The 10,927-nt window shown below is 38.9% G+C and overlaps 1 protein-coding gene across 1 annotated transcript; it reads left to right on the forward strand.

Moving 5' to 3' along the window:
• Positions 1–1,140: 1,140 nt before the first annotated feature.
• On the forward strand, positions 1,141–1,788 carry LOC130736320 (protein FAR1-RELATED SEQUENCE 11-like). The gene has a single exon (XM_057588159.1). The coding sequence runs from the start codon at positions 1,141–1,143 to the stop codon at positions 1,786–1,788; it is 648 nt and encodes a 215-aa protein (XP_057444142.1).
• The last annotated feature ends 9,139 nt before the right edge of the window (positions 1,789–10,927 follow it).

Raw genomic sequence — 10,927 nt, forward strand, 5'->3', positions numbered from 1 at the left:
AGTGGAGCAAACAATTAAAAATTGGCCACAGGTAGGACTAGAACACTAGACCTCAAAGTTCATGGCATATGTCAACACCAATGAGCCAACATTCACTTGGGTTAATTTTTTGGAGAATTAAATATATAACGCCTGACAATTTCGTAAAAGAATTATAATCCATTAATTATTTTATTCATAAAGATACGCTTATTTAATTTGGCTAATTTTTAAATGCCATCCGAAATTAGGCGGCAGGAATGCCACTTGTACGTGGCCCAGTTGAAATCCGTTTAGGAGTGTGCCATGAGTCAAACTCGCAAGATTTCCATAATCCCAAATTCGGTCCCCAATAGTTTTAATTTCAGTCCCCAATATTTAATGTTATTATAAAAAGGAATTATGTATTTACAGAAAAACATTTCAGATATTACAACAATTCTAAAAACCTTAATAAATCAAATAATTCAATTGTTTTCTCCCTCCATCTCCACCATCTTCAAGCCTTTGTTTTCATCTTATACATTCTCCAGTTCTCCCTAACTCCGTTGGCAATTGAAGCTTGACAGGCCATCGTGCTTCCTTTCTTCCTCGCCGAGCCATAAACCTTCGATGACATAGCATACTAAAGCAAGCCATCAATTGATTGTTTCAGAAAAAATCCCCTTCTTCATCTACAGTGGGAACACTCGTACATTCGTTGAGCCCTATTTGATCGTTTGCAAGCAGGTCATTCAGCTGATTTTAAGTTTACTCAGGCACCACATTGTGCTCATTTCAAGCCGTGAGTCCTAATTGTTAACTGTTATTCAGATGCAGAGATCCGGAGATTGAGCAAAGTTCGAAAATCGTTGAAACCCTAAATCCACCAATTCAAACAGTAAGTAATTTGTCATTTGGGACTTTGTCGAGTTGCTTTGTAGAAGCTTAGTTTGCGAAACTGACCAATTTTGTGATATTTGTTGGCTATTTGGTTATTTTCTTATTATTTGGTTGATGGTTATGCATTGTGGTTTTTAAGGTTTGCGTGACCACCATGGGTTTGTCAATTGGTCTGAAGAAGGCTGTTTTTGCTTTGTTTGTGAATACTATGTAGGTTTGTCCCTAAATCGAGTGATAATTTCATTAGGGAGATTGTATACTGTCCTTTAAGGCTATTATATGGCTACTTCAGAGGATGATGGGGGTGAACCAAAATTTCCTGAGCCACTTTTCGTAGAAGATGAAGAGGAAGAGCACGAGGATGACGAAGAGGTAGTGGAAGACAATGAATTGGGATGCAGTGGTGACGATACAGATTCAGATAGTTCAGATGATGAATTCAGGAATGTGCTTACCTTAACAGCTGATGAGATACGAGCTTTAACGTTTTGCAGTGAGTCTAATGCATACACATTTTACTGTGCCTACGCGAAGGGAAAGGGATTTGTGGTTAGAAAAGATGCATGTGAACGAGATTCTAATAACAAAGTTGTAATGCGAAAATTTGTATGCAATAGGGAGGGGTTAAGGGAACCAAAGTACTTCATTATGGATAGGCAAAGAGCCCACAGAAGCCTAACCCGCACTAACTGTCAAGCAAGACTCAGGATACGGTACGATAACAAGAAATGCCAATGGGGTGTGGTGGGGTTTGAGGAGAAACACAACCACGAACTTACCCTGTCGGTATATGTCCCTGTGATTAATGCTTACCGTACAATTAGTGAAGGAGACAAAGCTCAGGCAGAAAGTCTTCACGCATATGGTGTCAGAACCTGTCATATCATGGGTTATTTGACGGCACAGAAGGGGGATATTCTAAAGTAGGATTCTTGAAAGAAGATCTGTACAACTACTTCAGTCGCCAGAGACATAACAGAGTCAAAGGTGGGGATGCTCGAGCTGCTCTAACTTACCTAACATCAAAGGCTGATGCAGATCCCATGTTTATTCGAAATACACCACCTCAGGAGACAATAGATTGAATAATCTTTTTTGGGCAGATGGTGTTAGCAGGACAGATTACCAATGCTTCGGGGATGTTCTTGCCTTTGACTCCACTTACGGCTCCACTAAGTATAAACATCCACTGGTTATATTTTGTGGAACTAACCATCATGACCAAACGGTTATATTTGGATGCGCTTTATTGATTGATGAGACTATTGAGACATACAAGTGGTTGTTGGAAACTTTTTTGGAAGCAATGAGTGGGAAACAACCTAAATCTGTTGTAACCGACGGAGATCTTTCTATGAGGGAGGCCATCAAACAAGTATTCCCGAACGCATCGCATCGACTATGTGCATGGCACTTGCACAAGAACGCAAAGGATCACAGAATGAGCAAGGAATTTTTGGATGACTTTCAGAAAGCACTTTATTGGCACTTCAGTGTTGAGGAATTTAGGAACACTGGCAGAACATGGTTTCTAAGCACGGCCTACAGAAAGACAAGTGGGTTTTAAGTGTGTATGAGAAAAAGGAATCGTGGTGCTCCGCATATCTCCGTGATCAGTTTTTTGCTGGGATACGGACAACATCAATATGTGAAGCCATAAATAGTCGTATCAAGGTCTATGTCAAGAGAAGAATTAGTCTTATAGACTTCATGCAAACCATTGAGCATGCTTTAAGAGGGTACAGATTTAATGAGTTGCGAGCTGATTACGGTAGTATTTACACTGAACCTGTTTTGACTACCACTCTGTACAAATTTGAAAGTGAAGCTGCAAAACTGTACACGCGTGAAATTTTTAAAGAAGTAAGAAATCAAATTGAGCGTGTGGCTCCATTGAATTATAAAGATAAAACAGCGGATGGAGATGAAGTGAGGTACGAAATGTTCCATTATAGGAGGCCAGAAAGAACCATTGAAGTAGTCTACAACAAGAAAAGTAATCAATTTTACTGTCCATGCCGGCTATTTGAATCACGTGGAATACCATGTTCACATATTTTCAACAGCATGAAATATGAGCTCATGGAAACCATTCCTAAAACACTTATGCTTAGCAGGTGGGGACGGTATGCAAAATCTGAATACTTGTCGGCAACATCCACCGATGAGGTGGACAGTTCTGTAATGAAGACAGCACGATTTGGGGCTATATCTGCTGCGTGCAACGGGCTCTCCGTCTTAGGTTCTGACAATCCTGGGCTCTTCACTGACATGATGAATGATATTTTGAGGTTGACGACGAAGTATAAGAATAAGATACTCAAACAAGGCGGACATGTCAACGGGACCAACGACATTCGTGATCCCAATATCGTCAAATCTAAAGGACGCCAACCTGCAACCCTGAAACCAAAGAAGAATAAAAAGAATAAGAAACAAGCAAGGTGTTCAAACTGTCATAAGCTTGGTCACAACGCAAGGACTTGTTCTACCCTCGTTGGTGGAGAAGATAATGATTTGGAGGGTGATGAGCGATCCACGCAGGAGGATGAGGGCAACGTAAATGACGATAGCACGGGCCAGCCAACCGAGGCCACGACGCAGCCAAGTAGATCCAATTCTAATGTAATAAACCATTTGGTAAGTCATTGATCCTTTATTGTTTGTGTTGCTGTTATTTGTGATATTGTTGTTGTTGAGCAGGTTGGTCGTCGAGGACATAAAGCCAAGAAACAAAAGACAAAGAACTCGAATCTCTGTTCAGTTAATGAAAAGGTTGGTCGATATATATCAACTCAATTGTAGTTTCTCATGCGTTAAATGGACTTGGATAATCGTTTAAGTGAACTGAAAATGCTGTTATTCTACTTGTGGATTCAGGAAAACCTAACCCCCGCAACTGATAAAGATGAAAGTCAGATGGGCTCACGTGCTTTATCCCCACAAAATTCAACAATGCAACCGGTGAGTTCCTGACAGTGAATCACTGACCAGTTCAGAAATATGCAGTTCACAGATAAGTTGAATTTGTATTTCTTGTTCACAAAGCTTAATGCGAGGTATTACGTCTTTTGGATACAACCAACCCAGACAGCTGCTTCTTGTGGTATAGCTCATCCCGGATTTCATTACGCTGTCCCTCAATATCCAACACGGCCACCTAACTTAGCCGTTGGTACGGGTATGCCAGCCCAGGTCAACTTCCCACATGGTTATGGTGGATGGATACCAGACCCCAACATTCAATATGCTTATGGTCAACCCATAAATGGTCCTCAAAATGCTCCTCAATGCTATGGTTATGTTCCGATATTGCCCCGAAACTATCAGGTTTTGTACAAGTTATTCAGTGTTTGTAAAATTTTTAATATATCCATGATATTCCTCACCAGTGAAATTTTTGATAATCTACTCAATCGCAGAATCTATCTGCTTGTCAACCTATTCATACTCCTGCTGTTAGAGGACATAGCCAACACCAAGGCCCCCGTAGCCAAATGCAACATGATGCGGCGAAGAAAAAGGCTGGTACATAAGCAAATGCAGTTTGATGTGCAATCGGACGCCGAAAATATGTCCATGTCAAAAACCACTGTTGAATCCAAAGTAGTCACTATTCTGCGGGCCAGAGCGGCTTGTAGATGAAAATTAAACTTCGGCTGTACAATGGTTTCGGATAGAAGTTGAACTTTTCAACCCTTATGCACCAATGTTGTAGAATATGTGATTTCTCATTATCATACGTATTACTATTGTAGAGTGAGGGAAAATGCTGAAAAGCTACAAATGGAAGCTTACATTTTATTGTTTTAACCCCTTTTAGTTGCAAGAAACTGTTTAACTCTGATACAAAATACAGACACAAACTTTGAAGAAAAAATGCAAGAAACTTTCATTTATGTAATTACGGAGGCGTTTTACCTGCACCACTTTTTTGTAGTACGGTGCAGGAAGAAAAGAAGATGATGAACTAATTAAATTTGACCTAATTTAATTACTTGATAATTAATTCAATTAACCTAATGATTAATTCAAGATTTAAAAAGATAGGTTTTTTTATTTTAAAAAAAAAATACTTGCTATTGCAGGTCATAAGGGGGGTGGTCTAAGGTTACACCACCAAGAACTAGTGTAGGATAAATTTCTCCAAACATTTTTCCCGTTGTTAATCTTATTAGAAGCATTTTACATGAGATACTGGAGCTTCAGAAATATATTGCAAATTATGAACTAAAAAAAATAACATGGGCCAAGGTTTTTTTATTGGGCCCAGTAAACAAATCCGGAGCATGATGTTTTTTGGTAAATTTTATAAAACTAAAATTTTAGAAAATGTTCCAACCCAACGGCCCAACCCAACCCAACCAAAATCCCACTAAATGGCAGGCTCAAACTGTGCGGGTTATGCGGGCTAATGGGCACAATACCCATAAACTAACCCTTCTAAATATGATGTCAGGGCGGGTTGGCCCAGCGGGCCTATCCTACCACTGTTTAACGAAGATAATTTTGGATCAATTCTTCAGGGCATTTTCAACATAATACCAAGAGTAACAAGTTAACAATGTCTGAAATAAAATTAAAGAACACAGAAAGAAAGATTGTTTAAACTACTTGAACAAACAAGCATTCAAGTACACAGTTGTTCAAAAACATAGTCACAGCGACTATGCTACTTCTTTTTCTTCTGACGGCGGTGAATGGTGCAGTAGACAAGATTATTGGCAGTGCTACATGGTTGGCAATGAACCCTGTCCCCAACTTTTAATTTGTGGTCCTTCACAAAATCATACCAACGACCTGCAAGATTGCAGGGACTTCGTTGCTCATCCTTATACCTCCACTTGAGGTCGCAAACATACCACTTACTCTGTTCATTGGCCAATATGATCTGCATCCATTCTTTCTTCAAGTGTCTGCGAACATAGCGCGCTGGTAGGTGCTGGCAACAGAATTAAACCTCAAGTTACGATTCGCATTGCTCAAATTTTAACTGAGAATATAAATGCAATCTTCATTCTTCACTATAACTAATGAAATAAAAGGTAACCAAACATTGAATAAAGAGATACGTAATGAGTACTCACAACTGTCTGGCGTCCTGAAATTGCTGAGGCGGTCATCACCAAATCAAATTCCACAACTGGAGGATCCTTGTCTGCATTAGGAAATCGCCGGACAGAACCCATCAGACCGTCATCTTCTATTCCGTGGTCTTCTTCAACCTCCACATACATACAATCTTCTTCAATATGGACAGTCACACCAGGCTCATCCATCTCAACACCCACACGCTCCTCGCCGCCGTTGTGACACACACAATCCTTTCCTGCAGCAGGGTTTTCATTTCTCTGAGTTTGTCTCTGGGAAGTTCCCACACCGTAATCGATTTCATTCATCGACTTGTCAGTTAATTTCACATTGAACTTGTTTCGAATGAAGTGGTAAAAGTGAACCAACTGATCTTCTTCCAAGTTATACTTAACAGCAAGTGCACGAACAGATTCCCAAATCCTACACGTATTTGCCCCAAAGTATAACTTAAACTCGCAAATACCCCCTACTGGATCTCTAAGTTTAATTGTACTACCCATATCCGCTCTGAATCTTGTGTAAACTTCGTACGGTATTTCCATGTGTTCCTATACGTGTTTTAAATAGAATTAAGCCAGCCATTACCACAACACTATTCCAGTCAGAACAAATATGAAAAATAATAAGTGACAAAAATTACCTGATTCAATTCTAATGGAAGGGTGAAATCAGGGAGTGCTGGTGCCTTTTCTTTGGACTTCATGCCGTTGTTCAAACCTAACAAGGCACAATTAGACAGCCAACATATTGGAACCAATTTTCCATAATTTCCAAATCGTGCATGCAGCTAAAACCTAACCAGGATCAATTAAAAATACAACATATTTTGTGATGCATTTTCGAATTAGAAAGTAGAGGGCTTGAAAAAGGAAGTTGCAGGTTTGATTGTTGGTGAAGCAGCCAGAAGAAACAAAAAGATTTTAAAATGGCATTAAGGCATAGAAAGTAGAAAATACAACAAGGCTGGAAACAACATAGACACGAACCTTGGCCTTGCTAGGAGGGTGGCGGTGATAGTGGAACACACGAACAGAAATTGGATCGGGAAAGAGAGATAAAACCCTAGGAGATGCTTTATCTCCTTCTCCTTCTCTCTGAACAGACGTTTCGTATGCCCTTCTCTGTGAACAGTTCTGCTGTGCTTGGGGGAAGACGATGCAGTAAATCAATTGGACCGTGCACAGTTACATATTATGCACAACTTTCAAAGCTAGTTTATAGGGGCAATCATGACTCTTCAAAAATACCATTTAAGTAGTAAATTACATTATCAAATTGTTTTTTTTTATGAAAAAACATAAATATTATAATTAAAGGAGTTAATTTATTAAAAAATGAAATAACATCTCAGTACCACTTAGTCGGTAAAACCAATTTTTAATAAATCTATTTTTGTGGATAAAAAATTAAAGGATACAACCAGTTTTTGTATGAGTGAAGTAAATGCAATGCAGCAAAAAAATGATAACTGACAAGTAAACGTATAACTGCAATTTTATACATAAACTCCTACAGGAGTGTTAAAATGCACATTGAATAAGCAAGCATATGCATTGTGTGTTTTATTTTTATCAAGAAAAAAAAATTGTTTTATTGTTTTTATGTGGCGCACAGTTTCCATGATATGTGCACAAAATACAATTTGAGACACATACAGATTAGGGGAAAAAGCATTCCATTAGTTAAAATAGTTTTTAGACAGCAATAATAGTAATGTGCTTGAATTTTACATCAAATAAAATTGATAATTATGGAAACAATAAAATCGTTCTCCAGCAAATTGAAGAAAAAAAGCAATGCATTCTGTGTTGTTTTCTATATAGAGGTTACCACTCACAATTGATGAATGATGTGCAGAAAGTTAGATCTCTTAGAATTTAAACACATGCAGTTTAGGGGAAAATGCAATCCATGAGCATGAAATGGTTGTTCAATAAAACCACTTGATCAAATTTTCAGCAAATTCAAGTGAAATCCAATTACTAATGCGCTTAAATTTTGAGCAAATGAAGGTAAAATCAAATCATTCTCCACACCGCTCACCCCCATCATCAACATGAAAGTAAAAGAATGGCGTGTAAGTCAGGAAATATAAGCATGTCCAAGTTAAGACCATTGTCCAAAATGATCTCCATAAAACAGCACTCCCTCCCTAAGATGAAACTGCACAAACCCAGGTGAGAACGACAACACTAAACTAAGGCTTAATCTACCTATGGCAATTAATCCTTCCAACTTGTTTTTAGAACCAAAAATATCAAAAAACCTGCTGTGAAGGGTTCTAACCAAAAAAATTGGCATTGTCTCTAAATATGCAGTTAACCTAAAACTAGTTCAGTGGAATTAAGGGTGGGAACGCAGTTGATTAACCAATCGTCTATCCACACTAACGTGGATCAAGGCCGGATCCCTCCTATCAATGCCAAACGAAACAAAATCTCCCTTTACCAAACCATTTGTTACCACAAAATCATGCCAGCCCTTTGAAATGTAGCATGCAGAATTGTTGGACTTGCCCCACCGCATTTCACAAAAGAATCGTCTTGTCAGGTCATCCCTCAAGACGCAGCAGGCTGGCTTGTTTGGATGTATGGCCAGTCTCACCAAGTCAGCGGGTATTGCCTGCAGATTTAATGACCAGTAATAAATACATAAAACAGTTGCAATGATATAGCATAATTCAACAACAATGTCACTAACTTAAAGAAGAATAAGCACAAAAACCTTTGTGTGTGATGTGAGATGGGAGGCTTTGATAGTGAACGGCTTTCCTCTGAAGAAATCCGCATGGTCATCCTCAGGCTCGCTTTCAACATCAGCTACTTCTTCATCTGAATCTTGCCAACCAACCTTTAGGTTTACAACAGGAAAGTCGCGATAGTTAACTTCCCTGAGTTCCCTATCAAGCACCTTGAGGTAGAATTCAGAAGCACCGAGGTAGAACATGTTGACCCACCCCCCTTGATGCAAATTGTAGTGGGCCCTCAAAGAAGCTAGACCAGTTGTGAAGTGGTCTTCGCCGTACATGTTGTACATCAACACGTTGAATCTGCTTCCCGCAGGATCTCTAAACATGCATGTATGTGTCAGCCTCCTGCCAAATTCCTCCAGGAACATTTCTGAAACCTTGACACTGACCTGACAATCACAATTGAAACCTATAAGTCTACATTCAAAGGAATCAAAAAAGTAAAGGTATTGAACATCAGCCATAAGTTGGACATTTACCGCAGCAGGGTCAAGCTCAACAATAAATCCCCTGTGAGGAAAAACTCCAAGATTCTCCATGTATCAGAAACTCACAGTGTATTCCTTAAAAGTACAAATGATTATGGCGTCAAAGACCAGGCATTCTCAAAACAGAACTTGAATATAGAATACGTAAAGATTATGGAGACTTTTGTTCAGAGATGATATTCAGAAAGTATTGACTCGAACAAAGCATTCAGGAATAACACCACACATGAGTGCATTTTGCAGTTCATAATAGCATGTGGCAAACTTGCTGGAAATAGGAAAAATGGCAAAAGTACTTGTGTCTAACCAACACCAAGGTAAATAACTGAAGTCTTTATCATGATGTTACTGGGGCAATGAAGAACAACAGCTAACATCACCATACCATGCTACTTAAATTGGTAATGAAATTCAAGATTTGAAACCTGCACACAAGTGTCAAACCAAGTCTTTGGCCCCTTATATGGCAGTTTGTTTCCTACCGAAAAACCTTATACTACAAAGCCCTACACAAAATTTCTTAAGTCAATGCTACACCATTAGGTGTTTTACAGCTGAACCCTTAATTTATGAGGACAAAATCTGTGTGGTCAACCCGTAAGCTAAATCAACAACATTTGCTAACTCAGTTGTATAGCACATGCAATAGCAGCTTCAGTAGAAAATGGAAAACACCGAGCAAACCTATCAATAATTTAGCAACCATGAAAACAGTTTAATAAATCCATAATCCAGACAAATTAGGAACAGTTGAACAAAGTGGGGAGAGCCCCCAATTCGGGAAATTTTACAACAAAGTCAGAATGAAAGAACAAACCGCTACAGAGAATCAAACAATCGGTCCATATAAACTTCAAATTTAAGAACATGGTGTCGAAATAACAAGCGACAAGCAAGCACCAACGAAGACATTACAGTGTAAACGGCGATAAAAATGTAAAAAAATTAAGAACCCTAAAACGAAAACGAAGGGGGAAGATTTGTACGAACCTGAATCGAACAAATCGAAAACGAAGTTCACAGGTCGAAGGGAGGGGATCCTTATATATGTCAACACTCGGGCTCCAACCTGTCTTATAGTGTTTCCAGTGCCTGCTGAAGTGCTCAAGAAGTGTGGGATCTATTTCGCGTGCAGTGGGGACACGTAGTACATAGTCAGGGTAAGGAAGGACCTGGGGGTTTGGTGTTTTCATGATTCAGGTGTGATGAGTGGAACTCAGTTGGTGTGATTGTGTTGAAACTGCAGATTTCTGTAAGAGGGAGGAGGAGAAGAAAAATATGAGCTAGGTAAGATGTAGATCTACATATAGCCCATTGCACTGGGTTGGCATCCTATATTACTACCTTCAGTCCTCATTATATGAACCTTATATAGTATTTTAAGGATGTAGTTAAATTAGAGAAAAAAAAATAGTAAAAATGCATTAAATTTGTCTAGGATTATAGACTTCCAAACATTCTTTGGGTTTGCCCTAGTACATGCAGATTGCAAACCGAATCTTGCCCTCATTAGTGATACGGAAAAGTCTTTCATGAAGGGCATATTAGTAATAATGACTTATGACTTAAATCGTACTTATCTCATACTTTAGCAATCAGGGCCTGTTTGGTATGTTGTATAGTATAAGACCTGATAGTATAAGGCCTGATTGTATCAGGCCTGATAGGATAAGCGTGATAAAATTTTAATACTATACAACGTTTATTCATACACCGTATAATTTGGCGGCAATAG

This window comes from Lotus japonicus, chromosome 2, assembly GCF_012489685.1.
Source record: "Lotus japonicus ecotype B-129 chromosome 2, LjGifu_v1.2".
Classification (NCBI taxonomy): domain Eukaryota; kingdom Viridiplantae; phylum Streptophyta; class Magnoliopsida; order Fabales; family Fabaceae; genus Lotus; species Lotus japonicus.